General features: G+C 34.8%; 2 protein-coding genes across 4 annotated transcripts; both read left to right on the plus strand.

The window, feature by feature from the left end:
- The first annotated feature begins 534 nt into the window (after window positions 1-534).
- On the plus strand, window positions 535-6,038 carry LOC120349696. The gene is made up of 3 exons (XM_039420214.1): window positions 535-919; window positions 3,761-4,473; window positions 6,022-6,038. The coding sequence occupies exons 1-3, from the start codon at window positions 591-593 to the stop codon at window positions 6,036-6,038; spliced, it is 1,059 nt and encodes a 352-aa protein (XP_039276148.1). The 5' UTR covers window positions 535-590.
- Window positions 5,942-22,714, plus strand: LOC111064109. 3 transcript variants are annotated; one of them, XM_039421914.1, is made up of 5 exons: window positions 6,013-6,277; window positions 8,303-8,443; window positions 11,374-11,473; window positions 16,384-16,608; window positions 22,357-22,714. In XM_039421914.1, exons 2-5 carry the CDS (start codon window positions 8,375-8,377, stop codon window positions 22,566-22,568), a joined length of 606 nt encoding a protein of 201 aa, XP_039277848.1. In that variant the 5' UTR covers window positions 6,013-6,277; window positions 8,303-8,374; the 3' UTR covers window positions 22,569-22,714. The 3 variants fall into 3 exon arrangements, with proteins under 3 accessions (XP_022207477.1, XP_039277848.1, XP_039277849.1); XM_039421915.1 differs by having other exon boundaries at window positions 6,015-6,277; window positions 8,303-8,468; XM_022351785.2 differs by lacking the exon at window positions 8,303-8,443 and having other exon boundaries at window positions 5,942-6,277.
- The last annotated feature ends 2,831 nt before the right edge of the window (window positions 22,715-25,545 follow it).

Consider the following 25,545-nt stretch of genomic DNA (forward strand, 5'->3'; position numbering starts at 1 on the left):
TGTATTATTTTATGGGAATATATTTGTGTTTTATGTCAGCATACAAGATCCTAGAATTTTTTATTATTTTCCTAATTCATCTTGTGATATACAGTTTGAGCTGTCTTGGTACCAAGCATTCTTATTCTGCAGCATATATAATTAGTGAATTAATTAATATTGATCTTATTCAGAGCACTTATTACTTATCATCCTTTGATGATAGTAATATTATTCAGCCAGCAAAATCTTACTGATATTTATATTAACAAGTCTACAATATATCATATAAGGATTCAGAGAACTTCAAGAACTGGCGTTGTAAGTCTCAAGGAATTTCGAAAGGATAAATAAGTGCATACCTGTATTCATGATGAGCGTTTTAAGGATCAACTAGAAAAATAATAGTTGATTTTCATTGTACTCGATTGAATATATGGTTACTGATAATCAGTCACTAACTATCTTTTTGATTTCCTTATTGATAATCTCCAAACTGAAAAATACAAACATTGTCATTCATCGAGACTAACATTGTCATTCATCGGTCTGGAGAGGGTGGTCTCTCACAACGTTTTCAAACTAAATCAGGATTGAGACAGGGCTGCTTAATGAGTCCCTTGCTATTTTCTTTGTTTTTAAATGATTTAAATGATGAACTGGGTGGAGGACTATTGATAAATGGTAAGAGGATTCGGGTCTTATTATACGCTGATGACATAGCTTTGATTTCTGACTCTCCAGTAGGGCTTCAGTACATGATAAATAATTTAGAAAGGTACTGTGAAATGTGGAATTTGAAAGTAAATCTAGATAAGTCAAAAATAATGGTCTTTAGGAATGGAGGAAAACTAGCTGGGTGTGAGAAATGGACATTTAAAAATGAGCAGATTGAATGTGTAAATAGATACAAATATTTGGGGGTAGTTCTTACACCAACATTGAATTTTACCTGTAAAATTAAAATTAAAATTTTAATTACCATTAAAATTACCTGTATTCATGATGAGCGTTTTAAGGATCAACTAGAAAAATAATAGTTGATTTTCATTGTACTCGATTGAATATATGGTTACTGATAATCAGTCACTAACTATCTTTTCGATTTCCTTATTGATAATCTCCAAACTGAAAAATACAAACATTGTCATTCATCGAGACTATGCTCGTGAGGTGAGATTCAAACGGGGGAAACTTCTGGCTTTGAAAAAAGAACTGTCAAAAATGGTGCCGGACATTGATGTACACCTCGGTTTCGACTTCTCAAAGATCGAGGGGACTCACTTCCACTGGTCGACGGATAACAAGTTGATGGCGGGGGCGGAGGATGGCGTCGAAAAACTCAAATCAATGCTACATGTGGATATGAGTCGCTTTCTAGCGGGTCTAGCGGAGCAGCCAGCCAACTAGGAAACTCCCACTGCGCGTCTGCTGTTCGAGGAGCCGAATGTGCAGTCTGTAGTTGTGAGAGAAAGAGATGAACACCTTAAGTTGTTATATTACAATGTGTGTGGTTTGAAAGACAAGGTTCATTTCTATTTCTGAAACACACATAGTGCAAGAAGATGTAGAGTGGATAGGTGATTATTTCATTGATTTTGAACTGGTCTGGTGTTATGCAAAGAAAAACTCTCACTTTGGTCGTGCTAGTGGGGGTTTGCTATTAGGTATTAATAAAAATTCAGCATTTAAAGAAAAACTTTGTTTTAGAAATATTGATAATGTGAGTGTAATTGTTGTAAAATTGTATAATTCCGTTTGCTTGAATGTATTGCCAGTGTACATTAACTGTAATAATTGGGAGAGAGAATTTTATGAAATGAATAATTTACTGTTGCAAAACGCAGAGGAGGGATTCTTGGTTTTAGGGGATAAGAACGTGAGAATAGGTACAGAGCAGAGATTATCGAGTAAGATGAGCCAATATGTGTCGGATAGATTGTTAAATAATAGAAATTCCAAAGATAAAACAGTCAATAATAAAGGCCGGCGTTACTTGGAAATGTGTTCAGAATTAGGATTTATTATACTAAATGGTAGAATGAATAGCGATCTAGAAGGGGAGATGACTTTTGTGGGAGCAATGGGTGACTCTGTGAACGATATAGCAGCAATTAGTATGGAGTATTTCAATTACGCATTGGATTTCAAAGTCGTCTCCCAGTCATTTTCTGATCACTTTCCAATCGAAGTTATATTAGACGTAGGTAAGAAGCCAGGTGATAATTATCAGTGTTTACCTCTATTGCCAAAACTGTCTTGGAATAAGTCTATTTCTGAAAAATATAAAGATAAGATAACAGTACGAGTAAATAATGATTTATTGTTGAATGAAAATGTCGAGAAGGCATGTCAAGATTTGTCAGAGTGTATTCGAAGTGTAGCTAAATCTCTTGGATCCGTTCGAAGCTTAGATAGGTACAGACAAAAACAAGCATGGTTCGATAATGAGTGTTGGAAAGCCCGAAATAAGGTCTTATCTTTTCTAAATCTGTACCGCCGTATCAGTAATGATCACACCCGGCTATTATACTTAGTTGAAAGAAATGATTACAAAAAAATGTGTAACGAGAAGAGGAAGAGTTATCAAAAGGCTCTCCTGAATAATATTTCCTCGGCCCAAAACCCAAAAGATTTTTTGGCATGCTCTAAATAAATTTAAAATTAGATCAAAAATTGTAAATAATTCAATAAATCCACTTGAATGGGTAGAGTATTTCCGTCGACTATTAAATCCTGAAATGTTAGCATTGTCTTGTTTATATGCGGAACCCTATATTTATAATGATAAATTAGATAGTGACTTCAGTCTGGATGAGTTGAATATAGTTTTAAAATCAGTAAAAAATAACAAAGCGCCAGGAGAAGATCAAATTCCCTTTGAGTTCTATAAGAATGCGCCGCCCAATATGCTAGATAGATTACTGAATATTTACAATACAATATTTACAATAGGTAGGGTCCCAAGTAGTTTCAAGTCTTCCATTATTTTTCCGATTTTTAAAAAAGGTGAGAGCAACGTAGTAGGTAATTACAGAGGTATCAGTTTTTTAACAGCATTCTTCAAAATTTTTGCAGGGTTAATACTAAATAGACTTAATCACTGGGTGGAGGAAAATAACGTACTAAACGAGTTTCAGGCGGGATTTCGTAGGGGATACTCTACTATTGATAATATATTTTCCTTAACATCTATCGCTAGTCTTCAGTTAGCTAAAAAAAGAGGTAAATTATACTGTTTTTTCGTGGATTATTCAGCCGCATTTGACTCAATAGACAGAAAATCTCTATTATATAAGCTTAGTAATATGGGCCTCTCAACAAAAATGTTGGCTATTTTGAGAGCGTTAAATGAGGATACTTCTGCTAGAGTATGGTGCACTCAACGGTCTGGAGAGGGTGGTCTCTCACAACGTTTTCAAACTAAATCAGGATTGAGACAGGGCTGCTTAATGAGTCCCTTGCTATTTTCTTTGTTTTTAAATGATTTAAATGATGAACTGGGTGGAGGACTATTGATAAATGGTAAGAGGATTCGGGTCTTATTGTACGCTGATGACATAGCTTTGATTTCTGACTCTCCAGTAGGGCTTCAGTACATGATAAATAATTTAGAAAGGTACTGTGAAATGTGGAATTTAAAAGTAAATCTAGATAAGTCAAAAATAATGGTCTTTAGGAATGGAGGAAAACTAGCTGGGTGTGAGAAATGGACATTTAAAAATGAGCAGATTGAATGTGTAAATAGATACAAATATTTGGGGGTAGTTCTTACACCAACATTGAATTTTGAAGCTCATTTGAAAGAAAAATCAGATAAGGCTAAACTTGCGGTGAATTTGGCTTGGAGAGGTCTTTTAAATAGTGATAATATAGATTTCACAGCTAAATGTAAATGGTTCAAAGCTTGCGCAAGGGCAGTTCTGTGTTACGGAGCTCAAGTATGGGGCTATAGACAGTATGATACTGTAGAAAAATTTCAGAGATTTTTCATTAAGAAAGTGTTCTCGCTTCCTATAAACACCCCAAACTACATGTTGTTTATTGAGACAGAACTGTCACCTCTTTTTGAGTACTGTCTCAGGTTGCATTACAACTATATTACAAAAGTTATGGAAATGAAAGAAGGTCGACTTCCAAGATTTCTAGTGGAAGAAGTAATAAAAAAGAGAGTCTTCTGGTTTAAAGATTGGAGAAAATTGTGTAATGATATAGGGATAAGTTATAATGACAATATTAATTGGAGTAATAAATTTAAGAAAATTCTCTCAGGCTTGGGCATAATTCACAGGGATAAATTCTTACAGGACGCACAAGCAGGCCATTTCCATTCATTGTATAGATCATTGAACCTACAACTGGGTGAGAACAATTACATAAAGAGGAATAATTGTGATTTGTGGGTGATGAGATGGGTTTTTAAAGCGAGAGGCGAGCTGATCGATTTGAACTATAAGCCATGGGTGTCAGATAGGAACTATACTTGTTCAATGTGTAATTTAAAAGAAATTGAGAACGTTTTCCACTTTGTTGGGCGATGCCCATGTTTGAAGGAATGGAGAATTAAATGGTTAGGGGCGGCGGTACTCTCTAGAGAAGTATTTATGTCTTATATGAATGGCCTAGATTGGAAGAGATTAGCTTCTTATTGTAGGGACGCTTGGAGATATAGGCGAGAACTAGTCCAGGATTTCAACTGGTAGGGTATTTTTGTCATGCTCTGGGGAAAAATATTTATCTACAATAGGTCAAGTTCATGAGTCCTCTACCTTCCAGAGGTTTTATTTGAGAGCAAACAAACTGTTGAATTTAGTTTAACAAAATAAAGAAAAAGTTAGATTTTATTTGTTAGAATAAGTTCAGTGCTAGCATTATTTGAAATTTATTATTTTTCTTATTGTTTTATTTCTCGAGGTATTTTATGCTTTTTTTCTCTTGATATTGATTTATTTTCATTGTTATTGTCACTAGTTTCAACATTTTACCGACTTTCCGGCTGACGATCAAAAAGTATCAAGCCGTAAATGTGTGTTACAAATTTCATTGCATTGTATGAAAATACTGTTCAATAAAGCATTTTTTCTTCTTCTTCTTCTTCTTCTTCTATTGATAATCTCCAATATCTTCAAGAGAGCAGCGGTAAGAATTGTTAATCTTCAGTCATTGAAACCCATGGTGGTTCATTACATTGAGAGTATTCATGCATCTACTACTGAGCTAGAGCTGTGGTCAGACCCCAATATATTTGCGAGCCGGACGGCCTTAACTTTTTGCAAATTTATTTGCAGGCTAGGGACATTAACAGCTACACTGGTATATATAAAAGATACCATACATCACAATATGCATACCGCATCGTATAGGTATGCGCACTCCAATTGAAAACAATGCATCAAATCTAATCGTCTGATGCGTGCCGTCCGTTCGATGACGATCTGTGTGCGCCTACCTTTAAAAACCACCCTTAGAGTTAAAATCTCGCGAAAAGATCTCTTGGTGAGCACCTAGGACTTAAGCTATATTTGAAGTTTTGTTGCAATCCGTTCAGTAGTTTTCCAGAAATCGTGATCAGTGAGATAAGAATTTTATAAGTATAGATAGATAAAAGATAGATGAATGAGTATTTCATCTGCAACGAAGCCATTCATTTATATTATAATGTAAAATTGCAAGTTAATCAGTTCAGTAGTTCAGACGTGATAATGCGTCATTCGTCAATTTCCTATGTGGTACATGATGACGTGTAAGAAAGACGATTCTTTCCTCTATTCTTCAGATTTTGCCAGATTGTAACAAAGCTCAGACAATCTGAACGTCAATTTCTGTTTTATTGGAGTGAGTTGATTCACTTCCCATGAAATTTGCAGTAACACTCTTCTCAACAAATGAAGTTGGTTTTCATTTTCTCCTTTGATTGAAGAAATAATCACACTCAAGATGAGACATGAATCAAAAAAGTAATAATTGAAAATTTTCATTGTTCTTCCACTTGTGTGTGATTGAAATTGTACGGTAATCAAAATCGAGTAAACGGCTTTTCAGATATTGATCGAGCCTGATAGAAGTCGTGTATATGAAGCGATTCACAATAATTGTAAGAGTTCAAACAGAAATTAATTATTCTTTTCTGTTTTACAACTAAGATCAATAAATACAGATTTTTGAAAGAAATAAATTCCAATAATTGTTTTTATTTACTCTGATTTTGATTCTACTGGTAACACACAAGTTACACTTCAACTAAACCTTATTATTCTACTAACTCTTATAAATTGATAAGATTGGTTCCACCATAATGGTAAGTCCAGTTTATGTATGTTTTATTTTGCTTTGGATTACATTATTTATTTCAAAACTAACAGGTAGTCCGTGCCCCGCGAGGGACTAAGAACTTGACAAACTGAAAACTTGATCCACTGAAATCTCAAAAAAATTACAATAAGCCTGTAACCATCCTCGGTAAATTAAGAATCTATATGCAAAATTTTAAGTTAATCAGTTGAGTACCTAGTTCAGACATGATGATGTGTCATTCATTAGTTTCCTATCCCATCTATACTTATAAAATTCTTATCTCACTGATCACGATTTCTGGAAAACTACAGAATGGATTAAAACAAAACTTGGAATATAGCTTCCTCATACGTCCTAGATGCTCACTAAGGAATCTTTTGGCGATATTTCAACTCTAAGGGTGTAAAGTTCGTATTTTAGCATGTATCATGAAATTCAATCCTGATTGAAATTGAACAGGCTACTGGGCCTGATATTTTCATGTTTCAATATCAGCTAAAAACTAAATAAAAAAAACATAATATTCCATCAGCTGATCCTATTTCCTTTCATGATTTCATTACATGACACAAGACAAACCCATTGATATTGATAGATATAAAAATACTAAAGTTTTCAATCCTTTTATATTAAGAGAGCAATTTCTGTATATGGTTATATGGTTATGTATGTCCAACGGATCTTGAAAACAGCTCTAACGATTTTCACGAAATTTGGAACATAGTAGGTTTATGATATAAAAAATCGATTGCACTAGGTCTCATCCCTGGGAAACTCGCTGAAGGACATGAAAAGGATCATAATTATTCATTCTTGGAAAAACAGATGATAATTTCGTTGTCTGTCGATAACAGAAGATGTGAGTGCCTGTGTAGGAGAGAGGTAGAATTATGTCCAGCTGTTGAATCTTGAAATTTTAATCGACTTGATTAAAATAATCTGATTTATTGACATGACAATATGGTATATCATCCTAAATTAGAGTATATCATAATTTTCAAAGTTAATCATTATTTTACAGTTTCAAGTGATTAGTTAGTGTTTTTTGTTATTCAATTTGGTCTGTAAACAATCTAAATCAGAACTTTACTGTTTTCAAATGTTTGGATTAAAATTGGATCTGAATTCAAGTGTATGGAAAATAACCTACTTTTTGGACTATTTATAGTGTATAAATCGAAATTCGGGGAAGAAACAGTTTTGGGCTGTGCCTGTTAGTCCTTCCCCAATCATTTTATATAATTGTGTTCTGTTTATCAATAAATAAACAACAAGCGAAGCTCGGTGCCCCTATATTTTAGATAGAAATTAAATTGAATCATAATGTCAGTTTACATCCAAATTTTCATCCCAAAGCTTTTGGTTTCAAGCTAAGATTTAAGAAAGGAATCATATAATAGAAGTCAATAATCAAAGTGATTGAATAAACTCTATTCAGATTTATGCAAATTCATCCCACTTTAATATTTATGATAGTAAAGTTTAGGATATGAGGAATCATCCACAATAAATGTTATACTAGCTATTATGAATAGACTCTTTTGTATGAATGGACTTCCATGAAAGAAAGAATCAGTGGATTGGCTGCTTTCACACTTTTGAATAAGTGAAACAAAAATTAAGCATCATGCTATGCCAAAAATTTCAGAATAAGCAAGAGATCCATGGATACGAGAGTCATAAAATTCCGAATCAACTTAATTTGGAATTTAATCTTCAATAGCATCAAGCAAAAGCAAAAATAACATGATCACTGCTAATTTGATAACTGTCAACGGGAAATATCAATTGGCAATGAATAAATTCGAGGTCGACTCTTAAGCCCCGCCCATAATATTCTACAAAATTCTCTGCAATCGGACTACTATTCTACAGAGCAGTTCCAACACATCAATGATTATTCAAATGATTTGACGCAATAATTCTCATGTCAAGTTTTGGCCTAACCTCAAAAACGATTATAACAATTTTGGTAGAAATTAGATTATAAATGTTTCACAAAAATAATCCTATCTTCCAATTCCCGTAGCGAAGCACGGGTGCCCTGCTAGTACGTGTATAAAGACGTGGAGGCAGACCTTCAATCCTTGGGTGTAAGAAGATGGAGACATCGAGCACAGGACAGAGATTCATGGAAAAGGCTTGTGGAGGAAGCCAATGCTCTTCAAGGGTCATAGAGTCAATGAGTAGTAGTAGTATGTTTATAAGCCAGTAATCTTTCCTTCATTAAACAAGTATATAGATAGATTAGACAATACAACTGTATTCAATAAATCATAAATGATGAAAGATAGATGCTCCGGCAACAGAGAGGTACCGGGTTTGATTCCCGGTCTGGGCGCAATTTTTGGACAGTTTCATTCTTCAAATTTCCTTTTTCTATTCAGTTCTTCGGTCAATATTTGCAGTAGCAGAAGCCTCAGTCTATACAAACTCACTTCCAATTAGGAGGAATATGAGGAGCTGAGAAATGGAGGAGGATCAGCCAATTACAGTGATGAGGAATCATAGGAAGAAACGTAGTTGCCAATTTGTTAATTATACTCAGTCGACTCAGTGCTTTCAGAGAGGAAACTACGTATATGTATCATGAGAGCAGTTGAACACTCACTAGAGACTACAGAATGCTGGCTGATTTAGCACGGTAACATGGCCGCTGCTGTATCCCTACATTCCTCTGCTCCACATATCCATCCATGTCAGAAATAATTTGGTATGGACTATAGTTTTATTTATATAGACTTCATTTGATATCAATCTATACTTTAATAAAGGAAAGAACTAGTTGGCTTACACCACTACCTCCATAAACAAAACCATGGTGCATTCTGGTGACGTCAGCACAGGTAGGGCTTCAACACCAATAAACATTTGTTGATTTCACCTGATCTATAAATAAGCTAGTGCTTTTATTGTTGTGGGAGCCCTACGTGTACTGACGTTACCATCAACCACCTGTCATGCACAATGACTTTGTTTAGTAGTGCTTATACATGTACGAGAAAGGAAAATAAATTAAGTTTGACAAATCATCACGTCTGAGCTACTGGACTGATTAACTTGAAATTTTGCATGAAGATTCTTAATTAACCGAGGATGGTTGTAGGCCTATTTTCAATTTTCCAATCACGTCAAGTTTTCAGTTTGTGAAGTTTTAAGATGGACCCTTGTGGAGCACGGGTTACCTGCTGGTTTGAAATAATTATTATACAGTGGAAACATAATATTATCATTCAATGAACTGAATATTTAATGGTTTTATGATTTTGAGGAAGATTGCAATATTGGGTGTATGCAGCTGTGTTTACACCAACGTTATAAACAAAATGTTAATAAATTAGGGCCGGTTTCCGAGCTCGGGATTTAGCTAAGTTCTAGACTTTAAATGGCTATAAACTCTGGAGTCAGGAAATTGGCTTTCCGAGCCAAGGCGTTAACGTAGTTGAGGACTTGAATAGACTCTGGAGTTTAGAGATCACGTTAGACCCTGGAGTTTATAATTTCGCTTTCTGAGTGAAGGACTTATAAGTCCAGGACTTGAACTTGAATTAGATTCTCGCCTCTTTCCGAGTCGAGAATTTATCAAAAATCGTTAAGTCCAGAACTTAAAACAGCGTAATTTTAAACCCTCGACTATAGTGAGGTCCACGTTATAATGGCAGTATTTGATCAACTTTGGTTTTGCTATTCTTGTCTATCATTCGACAAAGACGGTGTTACTATCCTTTTCTAGGTCCTCAACTATGCCAATTATGTTTTTGACAGTGTAGAAATATAATTAATTAATGCAGAGAATCGGCATCGCTATTCTTCTATCTTCATCCACTGCCATTATAACGTGGATCTCACTATAGGGTAAAGTTTGAATTTGAGTTCTAGACTTAACTGAGAAAAACACAATTCAGTTATTGTTTTGGAGTAGATAAAAAGCCAAATAATAGATATATCATGGAATACCTAAATTATTTGGATTAGTCCATCTAAATTCATAAATTATAATTTGAAAGTTTATTTTGCAATAAAATTGTATCAGAATATTATGCATAAAAAACTAACCTTATTTTATGAATGTGACATAACCTAAAAATGTTCAAGAGAAATAATACAAGGATTGCCTTGGAATATTCATATTCCAATATGAATGTTATTAATCAATGTCATATTCAACATATTAATATTATAACAATAATAAATTATTATTCCAGTTTTTTCAAAACAAATTCGTTTTCAAACTCAATAGCCTAATTAGATTTTTATTCCAAAATCACTTGTTAGGATCAATGATCAATAATAGCATAACGTAACATGAAATGTTTATTCATTCATCTTTTAAAAGGTTAGTTTACAAAGGTAGTACGCCTACAAAGAAATCAAAACGTACTTTGACAAAATAATTTGACAAAATAGTTTGGAGAGCATGCTCATTTGAATTATCCCCCTGCAATAAGTTGTTTTCGTTTTCCTATAATGCCAACAATACAACAGCAATATTGTGAGTTTCCTTCATGTTTACTACATTAAAGTCCTGGACTCAAATAAGTCAAGAACTCAATAGACCCCGGAGTTTAGAAGATAAAACTCTGACTCAGAAAGTCGATTTAGACCCGAGAGCTTATTTCAGTCCTGGACTCTGTAAGTCCAGAACTTATAGATCCCAAGCTCGGGAACCAGCCCTTAATCCTTATAGATTCTATTAGATAGAATGGAGCTTGACAAACACTTATGATCATCATGTGTATGATATGTTTAATCTAATAGAATCTATAATGATAGAGTTATTAATATTTTGTTAATAACTTTGGTGTAGATGCAGCTTTATTCTGCTCGAAATAAGTTGTATTGGGTAGAAGCTTAGTTTGTGTAGTTATCTGTTGAGACATTTTCTCTATGTGGTTTCTAAACAATTTTCTTTCAATTTTTCTAAACTGTTGTCTTTGTTCTATGTTTTGTGTTGCGTTTGTCTAACAGTTTGTGTTGTATAATGTTCTGATATTGTTTGTGACGATAGAAGAATGATAATATAATTGTTGATTGATTGCAATCATTAAACAACAAGAATAATAGAATTGTTGCAATTCCGAACATCTATTTAAATTGCAGATTGGAATGAGGTTATCAATGTTGATCATGACAGTCTCAATGCAATTACATGGATATGTAAGCATGCCCTCGCATGCTAACATCACAAAACGACAGACTGGTAAGTTGAATAGACCTATTGGCTATGATCAAGGTTTATAAACAGGTACAGGTCGAAGGGATAGGTTGTCGTGACCGTAGACGACTACTACTTGTACCCTCGTAAAAATATACCATTGCAGTCAAGTTGTCACCCCGACTACTTGACACCTACTGGACCGGAGGTGTCAACTAGTCATGACCGTAAACGACAACTTGACACCTCGCACCCTCGCGACAGGGTGTCCCACCGACTAGTTGTCACCTCCTCAGAAAGGAGACAAGTAGTCGGGGTGGCACCTAGTCGCGTACCCCCTTGGCTATATGGAGCATCTAAGTCGGTTAATCATAGGAATTAATCTATAATATGATGGAGGGAAGAATTATTGATAGATAAATAAATTATTGGCTTCTACAGGTGCGGGATAGAAAATTCACGAATGATGCATCATCACGTCTGAACTACTGAAATGATGCAATGAACTTGAAATTTTGCATATTGATCCATAAAGTTACAATCTATTTTCTTCATCAAAGCAATTAATTTTTGGAAATTGATTTGTTAAATGAAAGGCCCTTCTTCTACCGTCTTTTTCTTTTAAGTTATTTAATCATTCAGAATTACACAACTTACAGAAAAGTACCACAGGCTTATAAGCCCAAAACGGTTCCAATTCTAATTTATACAACAGTCCAAATATAGCTAGGTAATGACGTGTTTTAACATTCTTCAACTACACATTCAATTTACAATCATACAAAACACACAAAAATCATTTTTAAATTGAAAAAATACTTCTAAATTAAATTACATCAATCAAAATTAATTAGAAAATTCCAAACTTTGAAAAAACTATAAAATTTTGAGACCGAAAAGACAAACACACTATTTAGAACTTTTCTTCTTCTTTTTTCTTCTTCTTCTTCTTCTTATTCTTCTTCTTCTTCGCCTCAGTCCATTTCCTCCATGATTCACTATCCATCGCCATTCTCTTCATCTCTGGAACAGTCTTTCCTCTTCTCTGTCCTATCTCCTCATATGAATACCTTGGAAGTCCCACTGTTCTCCTTCCTTGCACTCTCACACATACTGTTTTGTTTTGCAATTATCCCCCATTCACTGTACATGTCCTTACCAGCCCAACTGCCTCACTTCTACCCTTTCACTGACATCTCTCATGACTTGACACTTATTCAAGCCCACACATGCCCACTTCTTCCCTTATTCTAGTATTCCTAACTCTATTTCTTCTTGTCTCTCGAACAGTTTTTCTATGGCACTTCATTTCCACTGTCCTCGCCTTGTTTTCATGAGATGATTTCATTGGCCAGCTTTCACTTCCATACAGCAAGATAGTTTAAATAACTTCCACGCCTTGTTTTCATGAGATGATTTCATTGGCCAGCTTTCACTTCCATACAGCAAGATAGTTTAAATAACTGTACGATATAATCATTCTTCATTCATTCATACAATAAGTACATTATCAAAATGATAGTGAGAGGAAAAATAAGGTAACCTTGTGCTATTCCTCTCCCAAATTTATATAGAATAGAATAGAATAGATAGAATAGAATAGAATGAATAGAATAGAATAGAATAGAATAGAATAGAATAGAATAGAGATAGAATAGAATAGAGAATAGAATAGATAGAATAGAATAGAATAGATAGAATAGAATAGAATAGAATAGAATAGAATAGAATAGAAATAGAATAGAATAAATAGAATAGAATAGAATCGAATAGAATAGAATAGAATAGAATAGAAGAATAGAATAGAATAGAATAGAATAGAATAGAATAGAATAGAATAGATAGAATAGAATAGAATAGAATAGAATGAATAGAATAGAATAGAATAGAATAGAATAGAATAGAATAGAATAGAATAGAATAGAATAGAATAGAGATAGAATAGAATAGAATAGAATAGAATAGAAGAATAGAATAGAATAGAATAGAATAGAATAGAATAGAATAGAATAGAATATAATAGAATAGAATAGAATAGAATAGAATAGAATAGAATAGAATAGAATAGAATAGAATAGAATAGAATAGAATAGAATAGAATAGAATAGAATAGAATAGAATAGAATAGAATAGAATAGAATAGAATAGAATAGAATAGAATAGAATAGAATAGAAAGAATAGAATAAATAGAATAGAATAGAATAGAATGAATAGAATAGAATAGAATAGAATAGAATAGAGAATAGAATAGAATAGAATAGAATAGAATAGAATAGAATAGAATAGAATAGAATAGAATAGAATAGAATAGAATAGAATAGAATAGAATAGAATAGAATAGAATAGAATAGAATAGAATAGAATAGAATAGAATAGAATAGAATAGAATAGAATAGAATAGAATAGAATAGAATAGAATAGAATAGAATAGAATAGAATAGAATAGAATAGAATAGAATAGAATAGAATAGAATAGAATAATAGAATAGAATAGAAGAATAGAATAGATATAATAGAATAGAATAGATAGAATAGAATAGAATAAATAGAATAGAATAGACTAGAATAGAATAGAATAGAATAGAATAGACTAGAATAGAATATAATAGAATAGAATAAGAATAGAATAGAATAGAACTTTACAGAATAGAATGCATCAGAACTTTTTATAGAAATTTACTTTAGTGTTAAAAAATTGACGAAGTCCATGTATTCATGTGAATATTTTATGACCAATAAAATTCTATTCTATTCTATTCTATTCTATAAGGTTACACATAGTCCAAAAAAGGTCAAGTCTTGTAGTTTTTCTATTCACAAAATTTTCAGTCCTCAAGTATTTTCACGAAGTAGATTTTCAAATTTAGATGCTTCAAAACTAAACATAGAAGAAATATTTCACATTATTATAACTACAAAAGGAAATATTCACATATTGAGAATAAATTTGATTATTATTATAATTATAATTATATATATATTATATCTAATTTGATTTTATATCTGATTCTTAATCTTACTATCAAGTTCTCTTTTTCCAAATATATACAATCTTTTGCTGCATAATAGGCGGCATCTCCCTTTCTCAATCTGTTGAGCACCTCCCTATCTATTTTCCTATCCTCTGAAAACACTGAAGGTATTCATATTTCGCTACCTGTTCCATCTCGTCCCTATCCATCATAGCCTGCAAATTACGTCTCATTCCGCTACTTCTTCTTGTGTTTGTGTGTGTTCTAATATTGACCAGGAGAGCAAAGCTATACTCTGTGCAAATCTTCTTCAGACTTGGAGGAATTTGCGGCGCAGAGAAATGGAGGGAGATCAGCCAATTGCAGTGATGGATTGAGTCATAGGTGGAAGCGTAGTTGTCAATTTGTCGATTAGAGTCAGTCGAGTCTGTGATTGCAGAGAGGAAACTTCCTAAGTTTAACATGAGCGCTTGAATACTCACTGGAAATTAGAGAAAGCTGGCCGGTAAACAACGACAACATATTTGCCGTTGTATCCCTGCTGCTGTATGCCTTATCTGCTTCACATGTCCATCCCAAGTCCAAAGGTAATTTGAACGGAGTATAGTCTGGTCGCCAACCGAACTAAGTAGTATGAAAAGGCCGGTTCTGGAACACAAGTGTTCCAGAACCGGCCTTAACCTCAAGGTCACCCAAGTTGACCAAACCCAACCTCAAGGTCACCCAAGTCGACCAAACCTAACCTCAAGGTCACCCAAGTCAAAAAAAAAAAGACTTGAGGTGAAGGCCTTTTCATACTACTGACAGTGTACAACATCTCTGGAAGTACCTTGTTTATTGATGCAATCATTACTAGTCTACTAACCAATACCTTCCCCACCACCAAGCTTTTATAAGGACACAAAAGGGTATACAACAGATCTGTGTCCTACGGCTTATGTTATTTTGCCTGTCCGCTCTGGAGTGTGTTATAGAGGACATACATATAGCTGTTCGAACTACACTATATGTAGTTGATAGCCTAGCATGTTGGAAAATTGATGCCAAAGGAAAAATAAGCCCTTAGACCCCAACATGTAGTTGAGGGACCAGGGCTTGAAAGGCAAGAGCTTGACCAAGGAAGGCCAGACAGGAAGATAAAAGATGAGTAAAGAAAGAATGATACAAAGCCAAGTCAATAGAAAAAAATTCATTCCAAAGAGATAAATATCCAGAGCATATTGAAGATGAAGAGGGGAGTGGGAGTAAGGGCTCTGGAAGAAGAGGATCCCCTTTTAGTCGCCTCTTATGACAAGTAGGGGCTTCTGAGGGTGAATACTCTCGATTACACTCTTGATTACTGAGTCTACATTGTTCGACTCTACTTTTCCTCTTAGCCCACAGGGGGCAAAAGTAGAGAAAAAACCTGAATATTTTTTGAATTTATGTGTGTGTATTCTTCTTCTTCTTCTTCTTCTTCTTCTTCTTCTTCTTCTTCTTCTTCTTCTTCTTCTTCTTCTTCTTCTTCTTCTTCTTCTTCTTCTTCTTCTTCTTCTTCTTCTTTACCATCTTCTTCTTCTTCTTCTTCTTCTTCTTCTTCTTCTTCTTCTCTTCTTCTTCTTCTTCTTCTTCTTCTTCTTCTTCTTCGTTCTTCTTCTTCTTCTTCTTCTTCTTTTCTTCTTCTACGTCTTCTTCTTCTTCTTCTTTTCTTCTTCTCTTCTTATCTCTTCTTCTTCTTCTTCTTCTTCTTATTCTTCTTCTTCTTTTCTTCTTCTTCTTCTATTCTCTTCTTCTTCTTCTTCTTCTTCTTCTTCTTCTTCTTCTTCTTCTTCTTCTTCTTCTTCTTCTTCTTTTCACCATCTTCTTCTCACTCTCCTGCACCATCTTCTTCTTTTTTCTACTTTTCCTCAACTGTGAGTTCCATCTTATTTGTAATCCCATTGCATTATTTTTCCATTGACTTTGGAAATTGGCTCCCATTTTTCCCTGCTTTTTGCCTCCAGACTGCGAGTCCAGCCTGGAATGTGCTTCACAGGAGGAATGGTGTGTGCACGGCAAATGCGAGAACCCATGTGCGAGCCCCATGGACTGTCAGTCGTGGTCACAAGGTGGCGGATACTGTGTGGCACTGTCTGCAACCGGTTTCTGCCGGTTTTTTACTGTTGAATTGGACGAAATCTACTCAGCTGAAGGAACTCCCAAGATGAAAACCGGCTTGAAGGAAGAAGGTTGGTCTTTTACTTCCTTCGAGAACTTCCACAATTATATGGTATTTAGTTGGCTGTTTTATTGAATTCGAGAATAAAATCCAGTTAGCCCTACTCTTCTTCATATTCTATTTTTGACAACGTGCGTGTACAGACGGGGATTTTAATTACGCTGGTTGATGCTTCTCTTCAAAAATGACATCATCACGCTAAATTCCCAAAATAAGAAAACTGAAAGAAAAAACAAATTATTTAAAAGTGTTCATCTTTGGAAAATCTCTTATGATGAACCATGCGAATTTTCAAGTCAATATCTGATTCCATTCTTGAGATTTTAATGAGCAGAGAACAGGATAAATTCTTGTTTTTCAGCTTGCTTAGTGCATGTGAAGTAGAATCTTAAAACCACCACAACCAAAAAAAATTAGACAGATTGAGCTATTTCGTCAAACTGGGACGACGACAAAGTAGGTCTTCGATCCAGCTTGTCGCTTCACGCATAAGCTTGGTTTACTCGCGGTAATCCACCAACCCCGGCCGAAAAATCTTATTGACCAAACGTAGGCAACGTTTCCCAATTCGTCGAAGTGGTATCTTTCTACAAAGCTGTAGATGATTATTTTGTCAATGAGTTCAGATTCATATTGTTGGTTGAATATTATGAAGGACAATATTAAGAATAATTGAATATTCTGATCACACAAAAATGTAATTTATGAATATTGTTTGTTATTTTTCAAAGACATGGCATAATTATTATGTATATAACTTATATTTACTGCACTAGTTGAAATCTATTGTTGAGTTCTATTTATTTATTCAATTTTAGGTTTTTAGTTGAATAGCAGTAGCTTTAAAGCCATTAAACTTTTATAACTGAATGTAGATATTTTTGGTCTCTGATACAGTAATTCCGCCGGTACAAACTGTATTTCAGTTCAACTGCCAAGTTCAATTTCACAAAATCAAAATGTAACTTGCAGGGTCCCAGCAAACTGCATTGAATCTAATTGCATTCGATTTTCTTGACATCAAGGATACCTCCAACTTCCAATAAAATTCACAATAAATTGAAAAAAAATTTCTTAGTGATGAATTTCACTAATTTATCATCACTATTCATGGAAAAGGTACTACAGCTTCTGCCTATGCTATAGAAGGATAGAAATCACTCGAAAAGTTGAATAATTTAAAATGCTACATCATTTTAATCATGCATTCATACATAAGGTGTCCCTATACCTTAAGGGTACCTAGTTTCTTATTTATTTAGCATACTGGTATGGCAGATACAGAACACATCAGTCTCATACATGCTCATAAGTCTCAAATGCCTACATATATACACAGTATATGTCCAATTTCTTTGAGATGTTGCGTAAAGTGTGGTCAACAGAACATGAGTTTGTCTGGCCGCCAGTAGGTATTTGTTAATCCATTTTAGTGTTGACCAATGTGTACCCCAACTCTCAGAATGTGCACCCTAAGACCCATTCTTATATTCTCCAATATATGAATATCACTAAAACTAATAATAACTCCTATAATGAACACTTTCAATAGGCCTATTTACTTTTCAGCCTTTTTAATGTTACTAAAAACTAAGAGGAATACAAGTTCAGTGCTGCCAAAAAATGATAGATGTAAAATAGGAATAGACCCAGTTTGTCCTTTACTATTCCACTTTGGCAGCGACCGTAAAAACTGACCATTTTTTTGGTGAGTGGTGGTTTCAGGGCAGGCGGAACTCCGGCGACCCGTCCAGACTTATGCGCCACAAACATCACATTATGCATCACATTCCATCAGCTGATGGTATGCTTATCACAGCTCACTGTTGTATCTCATTCTATTATAACAATTCATCTTATTATCTTACTGTTTCTGTACTAATCTATATATAAAAGCGAAATGGCACTCACTGACTGACTGACTGACTGACTGACTGACTGACTGACGACTGACTGTGACTGACTGACTGACTGACTGACTGACTCACTCACTCACTCACTCGCATAACTAAAAATCTACAGGACCAAAAACGTTCAAATTTGGAAGGTATGTTCAGTTGGCCCTTTAGAGGCGCACTAAGAAATCTTTTGGCAATATTTAACTCTAAGGGCTGTTTTTAAGGGTTTAAAGTTCGTCTTTTAGCATGTATATTTCTTCTCCCAATCTCTTAATTATAATGAATTTCCATATCATAGTTACTATAGAACTATAATCTAGATAGAGTACCTCTTCGAAACAGTGTTAACTGGCAACTAAATTAATAATTTTGTCAGGTTGGATTAAGTTGAGTTGACTTGTTAGGTTGGTACCAAGTTGAAGATTTAAATGCATTTATCGCGGAAAAATTGATTGGGCACTGCTACTTCATCCTGGGAATATTATTACTAGCAGGTCAGGCTCGCTTCGCTCGCTGCTATCCGTTTAGCCAGCCGTTTAGTCTGGACCCGACTGGATTGTCCTAACATATGATAAAAATGCCCAAATGAAAAATGCAGGCGAGCGAAGCGAGCCTGCTGATCTCATCCTTGGACGATCCAGTCGGGGGTCCAGGGGGAGAAACCCCCTTGCTAGACGGATATGGCGAGCGAAGCGAGCCTGACTGCTAGTACAGATATAATAAACAACTACAAAACTTAACCTATTTCGGACTTCGTGTAACCTTATCTAAATTTCAGAGAGATTAGCACAAGGTTTATTGTTTTCTCTCCCTATCATTTTGATGATGTATTGATTATATGAATCAATCAATCAATCAATAAGCTTAGCACCAGCTGATGAAAAGTAGAATTTGCGTGTTCGTGGCGAATAAGTCTGTATGCATGTTTTGATTTTATTAGTGTTTATTATTATAATATCAGTGATGGTAGTGATATCAAATGCCGGCCGGAAAGCTGAGTTGACCCTTTAGTCTACCAGTTTTACCTGGTCGCGGGTTCGAAACCGCCGAATCCTATCGATTAGGCATGGACGTTTGATCTTCTCTTAATTCACGCTCGCACTCCCCATACTTTACGCACAAGCAAATAGCTCATGTGGGCATCATCTGTACTATAATAAAGGAAAGAACTGGCTTATGAAGAATGTACGGGATAGGAAAATTATGTTTGGCGCATCATCACTCTTGAACTACTGAACTGATTAACTTGAAATTTTGTATAAAGATTCTCAATTAACCGAGGATGGTTATAGGCCTATTTAAAATTCTCAAAGATTTCATTATAACAAGTTTTCACTTGTAACGTTTTAAAATAGACCCTTGCGGAGCACGGGTTACCTGCTAGTCCGCAATAATGTATAATGATTTTTTTTTCAATTTGTGATTATTATGATGACTGCGCAACGAAAAATCAAATTTCACTTTCGTCAACTGATGCTATTCTCATTATATTAGTATTTGTACAGAAACAGTAGGAAACTGATATAATGATCATATAGCAACAGCTGATGAAATGTGGAATGCTTGTGTTTCTGGCGCATAAAGGTAGGCGCACACAGATCGTTATCGGACGGACGGCACGCATCGGACGGATCGGACGATTAGATTTCATGCATTGTTTTCAATTGGAGTGCGCATACCTATCCGCATCGTATTGGTATAAGCACATGCATTTTATGCATCCAATGTGATCACACCCTAAGTCTAGTTACACACACATCAATTTTTGGACGCACAATTTTTGCCGTCCTTATAAACTCTATTTAGTCCAGTCACTATATACATTTGTGCATGCAATTTATATTGTAGTTCTGATTTTTTAATATATTAATTGGGTACATAGGAGAAGTCCAGAACCAACTCCTTCATGCAAAATTTCCTTGTGCTAGATACAGAGTGGCCCAAAAATCTCGTATTTCGGCTCATTTTCCAGTTCTCAGCTATTTCTGCCAAATCTCGTGATCGGACAGAAAAATTTTCTCTCTCCTTTTTTCTAGAATATGAAACTCTGATTCAAATAAGATCATTCGGAACTCTCTATCTCCAATGAGAACTGAGTTATGATTTTTCAAAAATGAGTGAAATTTGAAGAGAAAATAAATTTTTGATGAATTTTAGATTTTGATCAACAATATCTTTCGATTGTTATCATTTAGATGTATAATTCAAAATCCCTCTAGGCTTATTTTTGTGCTCTACAATCTGAGATCAGGTGGAGCGCTCTATCTCATATAGATTTCCAGGTACACCTGACAACAATGCTCCTTGTATTGTGAAAAACACCTAATTTTCAGCTTCAACCATCATCACAAACTACATAGTTTTCACATTGATATTCCGCACAATGACATAAGTTCATAAGATTATTTTCTATGAGAATCACCTGTTAGATGCACTTCATTTCAGTATTTCCTAATGGAGAGGCGCGCTTAAGGACACCTCAAGGATCAAAATTTCAAACACTTATAACTACTTTTGACACAGTGCTCAGATTTCATCGTACTACACCTCATTCTTCTCGGCTCGTCGTGGCGGTCAAAAATCGTCATCATAAGTCAAATTCGGTCGAAAAATGAAAAATTAATTGTTGAGTGTACTTAAGCCCATATTCCAATACACAAAAAATGGCCAATTTCTATATTCAAAGCTGCATGTCTTTGAATACTTCTATAAATTTCCAAATCTAGTGAGGATGTGAAAATTGTCCCCCCTACCCACTCCAATAAATAATACTTTCTATTCCAATACCATTCGAAAGTTTCAGAAGATTTCAAAAATGGAGTTTTCAGTTTTTACATTTTCTCCGTGATTTTACTGTTGATCAAGAATTTCTAAAACGAGTCTGATACATCATAGAAACTCTCGATTGATTCCAAATTGTAGACAAATTCATCCTCTACGAGCTGAGTTGTCTATAATCCATCTTGAATAACGTTTCCCTATCATAAAACTGCCAAAACCGTTAATATGATAAAAATATCTACAACTTCCGGATTTTTCCAACAATCAAATCTCACTCTACGAAAATATTTTTTCATAAATCGTTTATAGCAGGTGAAAGAGGAAATTATATTGTATACTTCAAGATCAAGTAATGATTTTTATAATAAGGGGTTACCAAGATACATAGCTTTGAATATTGAAATTGACCATTTTTGGTGTATTGGAATATGGGCTTTAGTACACTCAACAATAAATTTTCCACTTTTCGACCGAATTTGACTTATGATGCATGATTTTGGACCGCCTTGACGAGACGAGAAAAATGAAGTATAGTACGATGAAATCTGGATTGCTTGTGTTTCTGACGCATAAAGGTAGGCGCACACAGATCGTCATCGGACGGACGGCACGCATCGGACGGATCGGACGATTAGATTTCATGCATTGTTTTCAATTGGAGTGCGCATACCTATCCGCATCGTATTGGTATAAGCACTACTGTTGTATAATCACTACTGGACTACTGTTATTGTCTGACCAATCTTAATAAATGAGGTATCCTTGAAATCTTGATATGATTTTCCAACTTTTTTGTCACTTGTAAATTTTCTGATTACTTATTTATTCTGTGGTTTCAGTGAATAACTCACTCTGTATTGTAGCGGAACGTCTCATGCCTATTGTAGCACGACACTTGTTAGGTCAACCTCTATCCATAGCCCGAATACCAACCAAATCTGACAGATCCATTTTCATGGAATTTCTCATTCAATTATTCATTCATCCACTCACCTTTTATTATTGTTCTCATGTATTCATGTGTTCATGTATTCGTATACTCATGCATTCATGATTTCATGTATTTTGTATCTGCACAGGTTCCTATTGCTCATGGACAGATGATTGTGCACCTCACCTGTATTGCCATACTAATCACAAGTGCATTGATCCCTGTGAACATCTTGTTATGTGCACTTCTGATGGATCAGACGATAACCCAGGGTTTGTGGTTCCCAAACTCAATAGCGAGTATCAACCCAGTGAGAAGTATCGCTGTGTAGTCGAGAATTATGATGTAGGTTGTCACTAATAATAATTAGTGGTTTAATGAAAATGTACCTGCTACAAACTCTTGTGAATGTTGTCTATCAATTCATGAGTCAATCATCAAGCAAATAGCTTCCATGAATATGAACAGTGAATAGTTAATAGAATGAAAAATATACTTGTTTTTCCACAACATTTTTGCAATTATTCTTGACAAAAGGTCGCAATAAGAATAATGCTTTATTGTTTTGATGGCCTTTTACGGCTTCTCTGATTGGTTCTCGTGAAATTAATCGCGGTTGAAGTTTAACTGGCTTATGTGCAACCGGGCCTTTGTCTTCACAATACAAGGAAAGTTAGGTAAGATCAATCAAGGCTATCAAAACAATATAGCATTATTTTTATTGACTTTTGTGCAACCCGCATTAAGATTCAGAAATAAGAGAATTTCAATCACCTACTCTTGACTGTGGAATCTATATCAAAGCGAAATGACACTCACTCACTGACTCTCTCACTCACTCACTCGCAGAACTAAAAATCTACCGGACCAAAAACGTTCAAATTTGGTAGGTATGTTCAGTTGGCCCTTTAGAGGTGCACTAAGAACGGATTTGGAAAAATTTCCATAAATCTGCATTTTTAGCGTTTTCTCAGCTTTATCGAGAACAAATAAACAGAAAATGTTCAAATTTAGTACGGTACAGAAACTCAGCTAGGGTATAATAATGTTGTGTTAGAAGGAATTTGAAAAAACGCCAAAGATACGCCCAAAATCTGCGTTTTTCCAGCGTTTTTTTTCGCTTTTTCAGCTTTATCAATAACAAATGAACAGAAAATGCTTAAATTTACTACAGAAGTTCAGCTTGGGTGTAATAACATTGTGTTAGAAGGAATTCGAAATGATGCCAAAGATACGCCCAAAATTAGCTTTTTTTTGCGTTTTCTCAGTTTTTTTAATCAAGTGTTCAAATTTGAAACAAAATGTTCAAACAGAAAATGTTCAAATTTGGTACAGAGGTTTAGCTAGGGTCTAAAAATTCTGTGATGAGGTGACTTTAATATTTCATCAAAGATACGCCCAAAATCAGTGTTTTTCTCAGCTTTTCTGTGTTTTCTCAGTACTTTGACTTTCTGATGGAATGAAGCATGCACAAATGAAAAATGCTGGCGAGCGAAGCGAGCCCGCTGATCTCTTTTTTGGACGTTCCAGTCGGGAGTCCAAGGGGCAGAGCCCCCTGGCTAGACAGATATGGCGAGCGAAGCGAGCCCGACTGAATCATCAGCCTGACGGCTCTTGACTGTGGAATCATCTATAATATCATAAAAGGGGTGAATTGGCTTATATACAAGTATAAGATAGGAAATTCACGAATGACGCATCATAAGGTCCGAACTACTGGAATGATCAACTTGAAACTTTGCATATTGATTCTTAAAATCTACCGAGGACGATTGTACGCCTATTTTGAATTCTTCAAGATTTTTAAGTGGGTCATGTTCTCAATTGACCCTTGCGGAGCGTGGGTTACCTGCTATTTCAGAAATAAAATGTCCAGAAAACAATGATTGAAAGTCAATTTATTCGAAATGAATAATTTCAAGATTCAATGTTCAAGAATGATCTATGGTATTTTTGTTGCAATAATATGAGCAAATACCATTTGTACAGCGATTATTTCCTATTGTATCTCCACAATAAACTATTATTAGTTTTTCAACCATTGATCTCTTTTGAAGGAAATCTATGTTTGTTTGAGATCAATTAGAAATATTTTTCAGAAGATTGAAGTAGGAGTAGGCTCCTTGGACAATCTGAAACAATGAAGTGGAATTTATCATCCAATAAAGACCGGAATACTAAAGACAATAATTCTGAGAGCTCTTTGAATTCTCTATTCTCTTTGAATTTCTAACACTAATTCTCTTTGTCAAATGCTAACACTAATTAACCCTAAACCATGTTTACTTGTGGATATGGTTGCATTTATCATGATGTGTGTTTCATACGGGGTTTGAATGAGCAGCTGACATTTCTCCGTTTAAACCGAGTATCTGCATACGGGCCTTAGTGCCGGTTGCACAGTGCCAGTTTAAACTAAATTTAATCTTAAACTGGATTAAATCTATATCAAGTTTCATTTGTTATAATGTGATTCATTTCGAGTTTAAGCCAACAGCTGATTGAATTCAGTTTAAGCTTTCACTGTGCAAACGGCCGTAAGAGAAATTAGAGTAGGTCTCAGAATTATTGTCTTTAGTATTCCGGTTTATTATTCATTGTTATTGGTTGTTTATTTTATGTTAGAAGCTGCTGTCAATCAGCTGTTTCTCGTGCGAAGTCTTTCTCGTTTCAAAACATGTCAGTTCATACATGATCTACACTCTTGTCCTATTGTTGGTGGCCACTAATATCGACAATCAGATAATGAATAATGAATCTCAGTACAGGTTCAATAGAAAATAGTTTTCTTATAAATGTTATCACACTTACCACTCTCAAATTATTCCTGTTGAGTGTAAAACACATTGAATAATCCAAGTTTTGGCAATTTATTGTTCTGGACCATCATGAAGAGGAGAACCTTATTCATCCAGTTGGGCTTATTCAACCAATTGCAGCCATAAATTAGGTCGTTTCTGATTTGTTCACCCTGTAGCATACACAATATTGTGATTAATATGAATAAATTTTACAGGGTGATCACGAGAAACATTCACATTTTAGAAGTAAAAAAAAAAAAAAAATGATTTTTCAAGGTAGCTACCTACCTTAGTAGATCTTCCACACTCGTTCCTCAGTAAACAGCACAGTAGTACGTATCGCCGCTTTCAAGTCATGTAAGGTACGGGGTTGATGTCGATAAACTTGCTCTTTCAAATGTACCCAAAGATAAAAGTAATTTCTTAGGTGTCTTGAAAGCGGCGATTCTTACTGAGGTGGCGTAGATCACTCGTGGAGGATACACTGGAACGAGTGTGGAAGTACAGAATAGAAAATTGACTCAAGGAAGAAGGAC

Source organism: Nilaparvata lugens, chromosome 2, assembly GCF_014356525.2.
Source record: "Nilaparvata lugens isolate BPH chromosome 2, ASM1435652v1, whole genome shotgun sequence".
Lineage (NCBI taxonomy): Eukaryota > Metazoa > Arthropoda > Insecta > Hemiptera > Delphacidae > Nilaparvata > Nilaparvata lugens.

Coding starts and splice junctions, on each gene's coding strand:
- LOC120349696 (XM_039420214.1), top strand. CDS start 591: ATGAGTCCCTTGCTATTTTCTTTGTTTTTAAATGATTTAAATGATGAA. Junction 920..3,760: donor GGGGTAGTTCTTACACCAAC/ATTGAATTTTAC, acceptor TCTTACACCAAC/ATTGAATTTTGAAGCTCATT.
- LOC111064109 (XM_039421914.1), top strand. CDS start 8,375: ATGGAGACATCGAGCACAGGACAGAGATTCATGGAAAAGGCTTGTGGA. Junction 8,444..11,373: donor GAAGCCAATGCTCTTCAAGG/GTCATAGAGTCA, acceptor TTTAAATTGCAG/ATTGGAATGAGGTTATCAAT. Junction 16,609..22,356: donor AACCGGCTTGAAGGAAGAAG/GTTGGTCTTTTA, acceptor GTATCTGCACAG/GTTCCTATTGCTCATGGACA.